We start from the raw sequence: 15,053 nt of genomic DNA, 5'->3' as shown, positions 1-15,053 counted from the left end.
CAAATCAATGTAGTAAATGACTCCTATAGTCTTTTAGCACTTGCTGAAGGGGGGGACAGGGAGGAGAGTTGTAGGGGGCCCGAGGGTAAGGGGGGGGCCTGGCCACAGCCACACTTACTTGATTAGCCGGGCCCCTCAACTTTCTGAGAGCTGCTGACTTCTGGAAGGCCCTGGCCACCAATTTTCTCATAATATGGGGGGGAGCCTGGCCACCAATTTTTTTTTCTCATGTGGGGTCCTAGCCACCAATATTTTTTAATGGGGGGGCCCTGGTCACAAATGTTTTTTTATGGGGGGACCTGACCACCAATATCTTTTTATTTTTTATTAACATGTGGGAACCCTAGCCACCAATATTTTTTGCGGTGGGTGCAGCCCAGGGGGCCCAGGAAATTTTGTCGTATGGGGCCCTGCAATTTTCGATGGCGGTCCTGACTCTCAGCACAGTCTGCTGATGTGTGCTAGGAGCCATACTTTAGCAAATGAAGGGTCCAGTGGTGTAAATAGATATTAATGGGCCCCACAGCAAATTATTTTTCAGGCCCCCAAAATGTCTAGAGGTTGACCTGTTTTACCGATATTTATTTAACTTCTATATGAATGAGGGCAATGGAGCCCCTATACCTCCTGGGCCCCCTGCAGCCGCAGGGTCTGTTTCTCTGTAGTTAGGCCCCTGGAAGGGTTGCAGGTTGGGCAAAAGCAAACTTCTTTTTAGCCTACTATCAACCCGACTATTATAAGAGCTACTTTGCTGGCTGCACAGACAATGGCATAACTAGATGTTACTGGGCCCCACGGCAAATTTATTTTAGATCCCCCAAAATATCCAGAGGTTGTCAAGTTTTACCAATATATATTGAAATTGCTCATTACATAGGGCCTCATGGGGCCCCCTATACCTCCTGGGCCCCCCTGCAGACACAGGGTCTGCTTCCTCTGTAGTTAACACCCCTGGCTGTATAATACGTTCATTTTTCCTGGTTATAGCTTCTACCCTGGCAGGTCCCCCCAAGTGCTGGGTCTGGAGCTCCCCTCCCCCCACCTGTAATCTCTAAAGGGACCTTTAGCTAGGAATCCTCACACGTGGCACATATATCCACATATTGAGGTTTTACGTATGTTCTTATTCTTTAATATACATTAGGGAACATGATAATGAGAGGATATTTATGCCACATGCTGTGTCCAGTCTCCTGCTGTTCTGCAGAATATGCCACGATGGTGACATATCATGTGAACAAGAAACTTCAAAGCTGTAATACACTTCCTAATCCGCAGCATATGTTCCCGTTGTTTCTAAATGGGTTCAAACATTGCTCTGGCCTCCTTCCAGTTTAATTTAGCGTACACTCCAGTTCCATAGAGGTATCATTTAATAGCAACCAACCAACAAATGGGGCTTATTTGAGTTCATTATTCTTGCAGCAGCTTATCTCATTATGGTTATTATGGTTTACTGCTGCTAATGGAAAACACACATATACTTAAGAATTATCGCCATTTCCATAGTGTGTTTGGTTCTAGTTGATGAAGAATAATAGGGATTGTATGGCCCAAGGAGGCCAAAACGCTATCCATGCTGTGATGTTGCTGTGCAATATAACACTAAGCCTGTGATTAATTCCCCCAGAATGGCAAGAAATGAATAAGGCTCTTTGGCAGATATAATATTTGTATTATAAATAATTTTAAACAGCAACTTTTTGACTGGCATCTGGTTTTGAGCCAGCCCATCTTGTCTTTATGGTGGATCATGGGTTTCTCCTCTAGCTAAAGATCTGTGGCAGGTGCACCTGGACCCAATGTTCTGTGTGGTGCTATGATATAACTCTAAGCCAGGTTATACATATTCCCCCAATGCAATGTAACTAGGGATAGGCAGGGGCCTAGGGTGCACCCATTTTTCATTCCAGCACTGTAGTATATTTTTGTATTAAGGAAGTGCACAAATAAATACTATTAATAGGTAGGATTGCCAACTTTGCCGGTGTTTAAATCCAGACAAAGAGGACAGGCTGATAATAATGTTGGGGGGGAGGGGCAGTGAGACAATGAGGGTGGCTACGGGCAGTTATGACATGGTTATTGCATCACAGAGGCAATCGGGTGGATTTCTGTCTGTTTTTAACAATTTTGAAAGCTGGGCTGAAACTTGTGAACAAGACAGGTGGTGACCCTACTAATGGACCATTAAATCATGAAACATATTTGTTTCAGATCGGTACAAGAGAATACTTATGATAACATACAGGCTTTGATTACATTTTCTGGTTTCTAGGGCCCATTTTACTCTAGCAACCAGGTGATCGATCAATACATATTAAAGTGATATTCTAGCTAGCTGAATAAGATGTCCAACACATTACAGACTAGAGACATTAACTTCATTGTGTCCGCCATACAAAAGTTTGTAATTGAGGAACGCTTCAATGGGGATATCAGCCCCCACAGTATTTACAACATTGAGCAGAAATACAGTATGGAGAATTACCAGACCTGAAGTGCAATTAATCACAGGAAAGCAACTTTTACACAATATCTCAAGAGTTGAATAAAACGGAAAGATCTGTCCACATTGTATTTATATTAACACATGCAGAATATCCACATCCAAAACTGCCAGTGGGAAATTACATCTATATGCCATAACATTTATGATACAGGCTCTGGCAACAGCCGGGCACCACAGGCCAGCCATTACTGGGTGAGTAAATTGAATTAAAAGGCAATGTTCTCAATGTCTAGTAGGCAATGCGTGATTAAGAACCATGTCCATGTGCCATTAGCAAATAGAGAGCAATGTCCTAGAATGCTCCTGAGCCTCCTTTCAGAAACTTCGTGTGTATCTGTCAGGGCTGGGAGAAGATTCAGTTGTAGGGATTATGTCACATATATAAAATGTGACAGAAGGAAAACAGAAGCCTTAGACATATTTCTGGGACATGGCAGATTTCCCAGCTGGATGACAAGACAAGGACCAAGAGGAAAATGGCTTTCGTCTTAATATGCTGCATAAATATTAATGCTCTAGTAAAGATAATGTTTCCATGCAGCCATGGGAACACCCAGTGGGGACAAGGAATAAAACATCCTTGATATCTGACACTGGCTACTTACGTCCTACATGCTCTTGAACTCTATAGCACCGATAGTGGAACACTTATCTCCCAAGTCATTTTTTAGAGCACTGGTTCCCTTTGGGGTTTGCCTACCCTAGGGGGCTTGGAACAGTGTCAAGTAGGGCTCAGCCTGATGGCCAGTTAGGTTGAGAATTGGGGTGAAAGGCCATTTGGTCTCCTAAATGCATTTGCAAGCCCAGTTTGAAGGCCAGTTTGGGTCAGATATGGGGTGGATATGTATTTGCTGCCCTAGATATTCTTGGAACTAAAGCAGGTGGGCAAGGGGCCATTTTTGCATTTCCTTGTAACTTGTACTTCACTTTATAAAAGAGGCCCCATATTTTACATATGGCTATTCCTAAATTGTACCTTTCATGTATTTGGTTCTGTAAAGTGTGTCATACATACATTTAATGGTGCTGTTTCTATAATCGCTGCAGGGTTCTGCAACATCCAGCACTGAGTGAACATTACATGTGACCTCTTATAGAAGGGAATACAATACTGTATATATACACACACACACACACACACACACACACACACACACACAGACACACACACACACATATATATATAAAATCATTATGCAGTGTGCATGTAATTACATTGTAGCAGAACCTGCTGTGCAGCCCTCATAATGTTCTGGAGATGGCAACAACCATAAGTGCTGCACAATAATGGTGTATAATAGCAACGGCTCTGAATTTTGAAAATTCTGAAAAGTTGTAATTCTCCTGTTGGCTGTTGGTTTGGCATACTGAATGTTTTATTTAGTTCTGCTCACTTCAAAGCTGGTTACACTTGGACACACCAAGCAAAAATATGATTACAACAGGCTTTCTAACAAAAAATAATAATGATCGGTTCATTTTTTTTCTTCTTCAGGTTCTGCTATCAAAGTCTTGATGATCCTTGCCAGTCTGAATAGCTGCACCAACCCATGGATCTACACTATCTTCAGCAGCAGCGTGTCCAAGGACGTGAAAGAGATTCTGTGCTGTGGCTGTCGGACACACCAACGCAAGAACTCTTTGCCAGAGGAATCCTGTTTTACAGGCTCTTCCACCATGCCCAAGGAGTGAATGTACTGATTAAGCTGTGAATAAAACCTCAATATGAATCTGCTGTGAAGCCTACTGAAAATTCCACAATGTGATGGGTGGAGAATCCTTTACTGCATAAGACGTTTGATGAAAACGTGTAATTATATAACTTATATCAAAGAGCAACCCCTACTTATTTCCGGATTTGGTGCCATTACACTTTAGGACTTTCACGTAGTTTCTTAAGTCATGGAGATGTTTCCTGGGTTATGGATGAGATGCAAGAAAATATATAATGGTACACTGTTTACTAGACAGGACTTTGTAGTACATACCTTTGAACACCATCTCTAAGGAAGGATGCTTACAGACCTAGGTCATGTGGACTTTTCCACCAGAATGACCTCCAGGTGATAAATGGACTCCAAGTCACTCCAAGTCATTATCTTAGCAACTTCAAATTCATGTTTCCTAGAATGCACCAGGGGCTTAAGAAAAGGTGCAAGGAATTTCGACATGCCATCAATAATGGAGGAACTGCAACTGCTCTGATCTCAGGAATTACCCTCCTCTCCCTCACATATAATATATGCTTTCCCTAAGGCAGTGATTCCCACCCAGTGGCTTGGGAGCAATGTGTTGCTCAACAATTGAATATTGCTCCCAGTGGCCTCAAAGCAGGTGCTTGTTTTTAAATTACTGGTGTAAGACAAGCTTTAGTTGCATAAAAAAAAGTTTACTGCCAAACAGTCCACATAGGGGTACCAAAAGCCAATCATAGTTCATATCTGGCAGCCCCAGTGACTTTCTGCAAGCTTGTGCTGCTCTACAACTATTTCTACATTTAAATGTGTCTCAGGGGTAAAAAAGTTTGGGGACCCCCACCCTGGGGATATCTGTTCATTTTGGGGCTCTCCAGAAGACAATGTGACAAGTTTGTTTGGCAGGGCCTAGCCTCATACACACCACCACTCCTATGAGCGCTTTGCTTCTCAACCAGACATTTAATATGTATAAAGTAAAAATTATGTTAAGATTGTATACATATATATATATATACAAGAGATAGAAAAGAGATGTGATGATATCTAAAGATATATATATGCATTTGGTGAAGGATCATTTTCTTGATTCATCTGCCCTACAGTTGAAGAGTTAAGAGAAATCATAGAGAGATATTTTTTTTACTAATTTTATCACTTATTTTACATGTGATATTCAATCATTAACGTGTTAGCAAAAGGCATATTCATATCTTGTTATGGTTTACAAAGTGAAGAAAGAAAGAGTGGCCAGAGCCCCCCCCCCTTGTAGCTGAGAGTAAAAAGCAAAAGTGCAGGCTTTTGCTTACATAGTGCATCTAGTGTGAATATGCGGGTTCTAGGGATATACTAAAGAATTAACCCAGAAAGCTAGTATGTACAGGGCCGGACTTCCTTGGCGGGCGCCCCTAGGCCCGGGCGCACAAGCTAGCATCCCCAGTGCTCCCCAGAAAGCGGCTGGCTTTGCTTTTTTCCTTCTTATATATAATGGCTGCCCCATAAAGACGTTCATAGAGGCGGTCGTGCGAGGCGCGGCTTTTGCGCATGCGCAAGCCGGTGCAGAGAATTTTAAGGTTGGTAGTTGCCCCTGCGGACTGCAAGGAGGGCTCTTCTTTTGCAGCCCTGGTTGGCCCCCAAGGCTCCGGTCCAACCCTGTGAACAAAGTGCAATGAAGTGCACAGTATTGGACTGGCACCAGGATTCGAGGAAAATTCTCTGGTTGGCCCAGTTGTCTGTGGGCCCTCCTGCTCCTATGCATTTGGCCTATTTCATGAGGGTTCTCTAGGGTCAACAGGCACACACAGAGTATGATTGATTTGATGAGGAGCGTAATGAATGAAGTCAGTAAGTGCAATATTTTTTTCCATCATAAATGACCCACATTTTCATCCATGGCGCACAGTACAGAGCTCAGTTACAAGCTCAATTGCAGTGTGTGTGAAGTGCACACATTTGGGGCATCTTTCCACAATCAAGAGGTGGCAAGGCACTCAGCACTCGGATTTAGTGAAGCAGAACCCCAAGCCCGAAATAGTCCCAGTGCCAGCTTCTTCTTGCACGTCACCTCCCAGGCCTCCGCACGGTCCTAGTGCCAATGGGGAGCTTAGAGTCCCCAGTGCTCCTTAGGCATGCCACCCCTAAAATTTTGCCACCTTTGGAGCCTGGCCACAAGTGCGGGCCTGAAGGCACCCATCACAATAGCGGTCAATGTGATAAAACACTGCAATTACACTGAACATCTTAGGTGTTTGAAGGTCATCATTTCCAGCACCTAATTCTTTAGGAGCAAGATCACTGCATCAATTGACCCAGGCCGTTGTTGGCACCCTGGAGCTGTATTCTAGGTGACGGTAGCTCCAGGTTTTCAATTGTGTCAAAAGATGCACCAAGCACAACTATATGAGGGTATGGAGCACCTTTAGATTCATGTACCTTTAGAGAATGGCATATATTCTCTAGTGTCTAAGGACTAGGATAATATGCACTTCTTAAATGACCCCCTTTATATATTTTCTTAATAGGTTAAATGTGCCAAAAACCAGTACGCAGAGGAGTAACCCTATTGAAACAGAACAGTGGGGTTATACAAAAGAACTGAGCGTTCCCACACATCGAAGAACAATGACAATTAAAGCACAAAAATCACTTGTAACTTTCACCAAGACACTTTTAATCGGAGTATAGAACTTTGTATATATACTGTCTTTTATTTAAAAGAAGGAAGCCAAACTTCCCTAGTGCAGTTCCTTCTCAAAACTGCTGAAATAGAAGCTGCTCCTGTCCTCCTATTGTAAAAAAAAAACTATAAGCCAATTCATATTTTTGAATGTTACCATCTCAGAATAAATTTTACTTCTGCTTTAACATAAACAGATTAAGGGCATATTTACTAACATTGGAGATAATTTTGGAGACGTTGCCCATAGCAACCAATCAGATCTTTTCTTTTGTTTCTAACTTATATGGGGATGTTTAAATCTAATTGCTGATTGGTTGCCTTGGGCAGCATCTCCAGAAATCTCTCCAGATATTTATCTCCAAGGTTAGTAAACATGCCCCCAAGACACTAGACTCTCAGTGCTTTTAACTGAATGTAATGTTATTTGAAGGTACTGATTGGACAGAGTTAGGGAGGGTTTCCTCTAGTTACTTCATAAAAGCATACCTCCCGACTGTCCCGTTTTTAAAAGTTCAGCCTGCAGTCCCAGGTTTCTTACTTATAGGATAAGTAAACCTTTAAAATAAGTAAATGTAAAATCGATGAGGGTGCTAGTCTAATCCCTTTTGTAATTTACATGAATTATTTATTTTCTTTTTATTCCAAGATATTAAAAGTTACATGTACTATTAATATGAATGAATTTAGTTACAACAGCATCACCTACTGGTAAGTTTCTGAGCAGTCTGATGACCAAATAGTCAAGGAAGGGGGTCAGGAAAAAGAGGCTGCTCTTATGTTCTTCTGGTTAGGAAAGATTTGAGAAAGGTTTCTAATTGTTTTCCTAAGCAGAAGAACATCAGAGCAGCATCTTTCTTTCTCCAGGCAACTTCCTTGGTGGTCAGACTGGTCAGAAACTGACCAGTAGGTGGCGCTGTTGGAACAAAATGAAGTTCTTATTAACAGCACATATATCCCTTAAAATCTTGGAATAAAAAGAAAAGAAATAATTAATGTAAATTACAAAGGTGCTTAGAATAGCATCATCATTAATTTTACATTCACTTGTTTTAAAGGTTTATTTATCCTTTAAAGAGCACCAATCATAACTAAAATCATTTCCTAAGTAAATACAATATGTGAAAGTTCAAGTAATCCGATTTGTAAAACAGTTAGAATTGTTTGTATAATGTAAATCAACAGCTCATTATACCTTCTGCAAGATCTCCCCTATCTCCACTGCAGTTCTAGCTGAGGCAGGCATCTTATATTTCACTGGCTCCTCCTACCTATATCTTCCCAGCCAACTGCAGCTCTGAAATCTCACACATGCTCAGTTGAAATTCCTTGTTGCTTATCAACCCTTCTAAGCTATTTTTAAATCAGCCAATCCTCTGTGTTAGCTGCTGTACAGTAGTGCTGCCACCTGCTGGAACTTAGTGTGTGTCTTTCATTTGCATAATGACATCACCAGCAGGGGACAAGATAGGGAAATCTCATGATACTTCTAGTGGAGGAGTTTACTAAAACAAGGCATTCTGGGTAGAATACTCAAAGCAGTGTTACAATCTGAGCATGCTCCTGAAATTTGCATATTATAGTCTCTGTTATAGTCTCAGTATGGCCTCGTAAGTAAGGGATTTTTTAAAACCTGCAGTTTTTTCAAAAAACGAAATATGTAGTTTGATTAAACGTGTTTATGTTGTACTGGTCAGATTGTTAATATGTGTTTGATTTTGGCTGTGATAGGTGCCCTTTAAATGTCCTGAGTTTCACTTTGATCTTCTTCACTGAACAGCCAGAAAAAAATTCTAAAAAAAAGACTTTTTGACATAGAGCCCAGAACACCGAGCAGCTGCACATAGATATATTTGTAATTAATTAAAATAAGCAAAGATACAAATGTAACTATTTAAGATAAGCAATTTCAGCTTCATTACCAAAACTGTTATGACACAAAAAAAAATCCCTTAAAACTCAGAGAAATGTGTTCAAACTTTCCATAACCCACCAAATGTTTTCAAATGAACATGGTAATTAGCGGGTGTGGTCATAAAATGGGCATGGTCAAAAAATTTTAGCCAAGCTATGCGCACCTGCTGTTTTTTTCCCCTTTGCATTTTTCAAATGTTGGGAGTTATGGAAAAGGAAGGCTTATTTTTTATTATCTTGTACTATGTTTTCATTTTGCCTATTCTAAGCAACTTTTTAAATGGTCTTCATTTTAAGGGTTCCTATTTCTAATCTGCAGTTTAAAAAATGCTGTTTTTTTTGGCGGGGGGGGGGGGCAGTGATCCCTGGCAACAACAAAACAGCTTCACTGTAGTTCAGTTTTACCATTATTTTGATATTTAATTGATATATATATACTTATATATATATATACTTTTTCAGGAATAAAGAATTCCACTGTCAGCATCAGTTCGTTTTAAGGTGATCATTATCTTCCAAACGAAAAGCAACTTCTGAATCCATTTAGATAAGCCCCTTGCTTTATGGGAATACATAATGGATAAAAACATAAACAGGAATCATGGGTGATAAAATATCATATGTTGTACAATAGGTTGCCTTACAGTCATCTGCAATACACATGTCCATATATTCTCCCACAATAAAGCACTTTACATTACCTTTACATGTGTCTGATTCTCTGTATACAAGGCTGGCAAGTGCAGAAGTGTTTATTTTTTAAGCCAAATGGCAGCAGGGTATTGGGTAGGGATGTAGCGAACGTCGGAAAAAATGTTCGCGAACATATTCGCGAACTTGCGTCAAAAATGCGAACGGTTCGCGAACGTCGCGAACCCCATAGACTTCAATGGGAAGGCGAATTTTAAAAGCTAGAAAAGACATTTCTGGCCAGAAAAATGATTTTAAAGTTGTTTAAAGGGTGCAACGACCTGGACAGTGGCATGCCAGAGGGGGATCAAGGGCAAAAATGTATCTAAAAAATACATTGTTGACACAGCGCTGCGTTTTGTGCTGTAAAGGGCAGAAATCACACTACATTTCTAAACTTGTGTAATAAACTGCTTTAAAACGTCCGGCGTCTACATGCCAATCAAGTCGTGTAAAGGTTACAGCCTGTTCACACGCAAAGACAAAACGCGGCGCTTACTGCAACGCAAAAAAACGCAAAGAGCTTTCATGAATGATACCGTCAAGTGAGCAAATAATAATTTTTAATTACTAGTTGCTTGTCACCTCCAGGATGTTCGTCCTGTTGGTGGCAATATTTCTGTAGTGGTGTGTTTAGCAGTCACCGTGCTTGTGCGCACGTGCACGGTCAGGCAGAGGTAATTCAATGTACAGTGAAGTGAACCAAAAAACACTGATTCTGCAGTGTGGGCCCAGTTTTGGTCTACTTTATTGATCACCTGCGGTGACCATAAAAGATGCGATTTTGCCACTGTTGCAGAACCCTGAAAAATTAGGCATGTGTACTTTCCTGAAAAATTATGTTTTTTTTTGTCGCAGCCACTGAAGCACAGAGGCCAGAAAAAATATGCCATATGAATGCTAAAAATATAAAAAAAATTTGTCGCAGCCACTGAAGCACAGAGGCCAGAAAAAATATGCCATATGAATGCTAAAAATATAAAAAATTTTTGTCGCAGCCACTGAAGCACAGAGGCCAGAAAAAATATGCCATATAAATGCTGAAAATAGTCATTTTTTTTGGTCGCAGCCACTGAAGCACAGAGGCCAGAAAAAATATGCCATATAAATGCTTAAAATATGATTTTTTTTTTGTCGCAGCCACTGAAGCACAGAGGCCAGAAAAAATATGCCATATGAATGCTAAAAATATAATTTTTTTTTGTCGCAGCCACTGAAGCACAGAGGCCAGAAAAAATATGCCATATAAATGCTGAAAATAGTCATTTTTTTTGGTCGCAGCCACTGAAGCACAGAGGCCAGAAAAAATATGCCATATAAATGCTGAAAATATGATTTTTTTTTTGTCGCAGCCACTGAAGCACAGAGGCCAGAAAAAATATGCCATATGAATGCTAAAAATATAAAAAAAATTTGTCGCAGCCACTGAAGCACAGAGGCCAGAAAAAATATGCCATATAAATGCTAAAAATAGTCATTTTTTTTGTCGCAGCCACTGAAGCACAGAGGCCAGAAAAAATATGCCATATAAATGCTGAAAATATGAATATTTTTTGGTCGCAGCCACTGAAGCACAGAGGCCAGAAAAAATATGCCATATAAATGCTAAAAATAGTCATTTTTTTGTCGCAGCCACTGAAGCACAGAGGCCAGAAAAACTCAGGATTTACCTGTCCAAAAAGTTTTGATTCAAAGGAAACCAAACCAGTAGGGTTTGCACCCTAGTTTGTAACGGTGGCGGAGGGAGGAGGACGCTAAAGGACAGCTGTGTGTGGAGTCATGCGGCGTGCAGAGAAGGACAGCTGCATGGAGAGTCAGAACAAGTCTTCCGGTGTGCAGTAACCCTCCGAGATCCATGCCTCGTTCATTTTAATAAAGGTCAGGTAATCCACACTTTTGTGACCTAGGCGAGTTCTCTTGTCAGTTACAATCCCTCCTGCTGCACTGAAGGTCCTTTCTGAGAGGACACTTGAGGCGGGGCAAGACAAGGGGTTCATGGCAAATTGTGACAGCTCTGGCCACAGATCAAGCCTGCGCACCCAGTAGTCCAGGGGTTCATCGCTCCTCAGAGTGTCGATATCTGCAGTTAATGCCAGGTAGTCCGCTACCTGCCGGTCGAGGCGTTCTTTGAGGGTGGATCCAGAAGGGTTCTGGCGCTGCCTTGGACTGAAAAACATTTGCATGTCTGACGTTACAGAGTGGCCAAAGTGCTTTGTCCTTGCAGGTGCGCTCGTGGCAGGATTACTGGCACCTCTGCCCCTGGAATGTTGATGAGTTCCTGAAGTGACATCACCCTTAAAAGCATTGTACAACATGTTTTGCAGGCTGGTTTGTAAATGCAGCATCCTTTCGGACTTGTGGTACGTTGGTAACATTTCTGCCACTTTATGCCTGTACCGAGGGTCTAGTAGCGTTGCGACCCAGTACAGGTCCTTCTCCTTAAGCCTCTTGATACGGGGGTCCTTCAACAGGCATGACAGCATGAAAGACCCCATTCTCACAAGGTTGGATGCAGAGGTATCCATCTCCGCTTCCTCGTTATCAAGGACTACATCATCCACGGTCTCCTCCCCCCAGCCACGTACAAGACCAGGGGTCCCCAAACTGTCACCACAAGCCCCCTGGGAAGCCTGCTCCTGTTGGTCCTCCTCCTCCACAAAGCCACCTTCCTCCTCTGACTCCACTTCTGACACCTCTCCCTGCGTTGCAGCAGGTGCCTGGGCTCGTTCTGGTGATTCCGACCATAAATCGTGCGCTTCCTGCTCCTCGTCACGCTGGTCTACAGCCTCATCTGTCACTCGTCGCACGGCACGCTCCAGGAAGAAAGCAAAGGGTATTAGGTCGCTGATGGTGCCTTCGGTGTGACTGACCATGTTTGTAACCACTTCAAAAGGGCGCATGAGCCTGCAGGCATCGCGCATAAGCACCCAGTAACGGGGGAAAAAAATCCCCAGCTCTGCAGATCCAGTCCTACCACCCAGTTCAAACAGGTATTCATTGACGGCTCTTTGTTGTTGCAGCAGACGTTCAAACATGAGGAGCGTTGAATTCCAGCGAGTCTGGCTGTCGCAAATTAAACGCCTGACTGGCATGTTGTACCGCAGCTGAATGTCAGCAAGGCGTGCCATGGCTGTGTAGGAACGTCTGAAATGGGCCGACACCTTCCTGGACTGCCTGAGAATGTCCTGGAATCCTGGGTACTTCGAGATAAAACGTTGGACTATTAAATTCAGAACATGTGCCATGCAGGGCACATGTGTTAAATTGCCCAGTCTCAGTGCTGCCAACAGATTGCTTCCGTTGTCACACACCACTTTTCCGATCTTCAGTTGGTGTGGGGTCAGCCACCGATCGGCCTGTGACTGCAGAGATGACAGGAGTACAGATCCGGTATGGTTTCTGCTTTCCAGGCACGTCAATGGCACGTCGAATAGCCTAGGGGGAGCTGGGGGTGCACAGGTGTGGAGGAGGAGGACCCAGCAGCAGAGGAGGAGGAAGCAGAGGAAGATGACGAGGTAGAGAGCGAAGGAGGAGTAGAGGTGGTGGCAGAACCGCGTGCAATCCGTGGCGGTGACACCAACTCCACTGTTGTTGTTGAGCCACGCATTCCCTGCTTCCCAGCCATAAGCAAGTTCACCCAGTGGGCAGTGTAGGTGACATACCTGCCCTGACCATGCTTGGAGGACCATGCGTCAGTAGTCATATGGACCTTTGCCCCAACACTAAGTGACAGAGATGCGGTGACTTGGCTCTGCACATGGTGGTACAGGTGTGGTATTCCCTTCTTGGAGAAAAAATTGCGGCTGGGTACCTTCCACTGCGGTGTCCCAATTGCTACAAATTTGCGGAAGGCCTCAGAGTCCACCAGCTGGTATGGTAAAAGCTGGCGGGCTAAGAGTGCAGACAAGCCAGCTGTCAGACGCCGGGCAAGGGGGTGACTCGCAGACATTAGCTTCTTACGCTCAAACATGGCCCTCACAGAAACTTGGCTGGGGGCAGATGACTGGGAACTGGTGGTCAAGGTGGAAGGCGGAGTGGAGGGTGGTTCAGACGGGTCAAGGACAGCAGAGGTAGAGCAGTAAGATGCTGGACCAGAAGGAGGGTGGCTTTTAGTTTGTCTGCTGCCTTTGAGGTATTGCTCCCATAGTGCTTTGTGCTTGCCGTTCATGTGCCTTCGCATAGAAGTTGTACCTATGTGGGTGTTGGGCTTCCCAAGACTCAGTTTCTGACTGCACTCATTGCAAATTACAACGCTTTTGTCAGAGGCACACACATTAAAAAAATCCCACACTGCTGACCTATTTGAAGCTGGCAATCTGGCGGTAACAGTAGAAGTTGGCGGCAATGGCGGGTGCGTTGGCCGGCTGACCACAGGTGGCGATACATGTTGTTGCCCTACTGTTCCCTGCGAGCTGTCCTCCCTGCTTCTTCTAAGTCTTATTCTCCTCCTGCCTCTCTGACTCTCCGTCTCTCCATCTGAACTATCCTCCTCTTGCTCTCTTCTACTGGGCACCCACAAAACATCAATCTCCTCATCATCATTCTCCTCAGATGCATCAATTTCTTCTAACAGCTCACAGAAGGAAGCAGCAGCAGGGACCTCCTCATCACTCATTATGTCCATCTCTGTTGTGTTGTCTGCCAGAATTATATCTGGTGTAACGTCCTCATCTCCTTCATCTTCTTCTGCCAATAATGGTTGCGCATCACTCAGTTCAAAAAACTCATGTGTAAATAACTCCTCTGACTCCAGTGAAGAAGGGGCGCCGGTGGTGGAGGAAGTGTTACGTGGGGTGCCCATAGCAGAGGAGGATGAGGATGTTGTGGCAAAGTTAGAAACGGTAGAGGATGGGGTGTGCTGTGTAAGCCAGTCAACTACCTATTCAGCATTTTGGGAGTTCAGGGTAATTGCCTTTGTAAAACTGGGCAATTTCCTAGGGCCACAGGATAGCATAGCAGCACGGCCCCTAGTGCCTCTGCGTGGCGGCCTGCCTTTGCCTGGCATTTTTTTTAAAACAACAACTCAGGTGGTGTTTCTGGAGACGGTATTATTATTGATATTTAGACAGAACGTGAACAAGCTCACACAGCTAGGTGGCCGTTGTTTGAAAATGAAGAACACACTGGGCAAACAATGCCTGCAAGGTCAACGTATACACTACAGCAGTGGATACGGAATATATTATTGCTGCTTGAAAAACGTCACTCAGGTGGTGTTTCTGGAGACGGTATTATTATTGATATTAAGACAGAATGTGAACAAGCTCACACAGCTAGGTGGCCATGTTTGAAAATGAAGAACACACTGGGCAAACAATGCCTGCAAGGTCAACGTATACACTGCAGCAGTGGATACGGAATATATTATTGCTGCTTGAAAAACGTCACTCAGGTGGTGTTTCTGGAGACGGTATTATTATTGATATTAAGACAGAATGTGAACAAGCTCACACAGCTAGGTGGCCGTTGTTTGAAAATGAAGAACACACTGGGCAAACAATGCCTGCAAGGTCAACGTATACACTACTACAGCAGTGGATACTGAATATATTATTGCTGCTTGAAA

General features: G+C 43.2%; 1 protein-coding gene across 4 annotated transcripts in view; it reads left to right on the top strand.

Moving 5' to 3' along the window:
- avpr2.S (arginine vasopressin receptor 2 (nephrogenic diabetes insipidus) S homeolog) overlaps positions 1 to 8,131 on the top strand; it is a 450,241-nt gene extending 442,110 nt beyond the window's left edge. For all 4 annotated transcript variants that reach the window (XM_041575354.1, XM_041575355.1, XM_041575353.1 and 1 more), the window contains one exon: positions 4,008 to 8,131. In XM_041575354.1, coding sequence (XP_041431288.1) covers positions 4,008 to 4,204 — 197 coding nt within the window. In that variant the 3' untranslated portion in view covers positions 4,205 to 8,131. The remainder of the gene's footprint in view (positions 1 to 4,007) is intronic.
- The last annotated feature ends 6,922 nt before the right edge of the window (positions 8,132 to 15,053 follow it).

The sequence above is a fragment of the Xenopus laevis genome, chromosome 8S (assembly GCF_017654675.1).
Source record: "Xenopus laevis strain J_2021 chromosome 8S, Xenopus_laevis_v10.1, whole genome shotgun sequence".
NCBI classification, from domain to species: domain Eukaryota; kingdom Metazoa; phylum Chordata; class Amphibia; order Anura; family Pipidae; genus Xenopus; species Xenopus laevis.
Note: the sequence above shows the minus strand (reverse complement) of the source record. Positions and strands in the feature narration are given on the sequence as shown.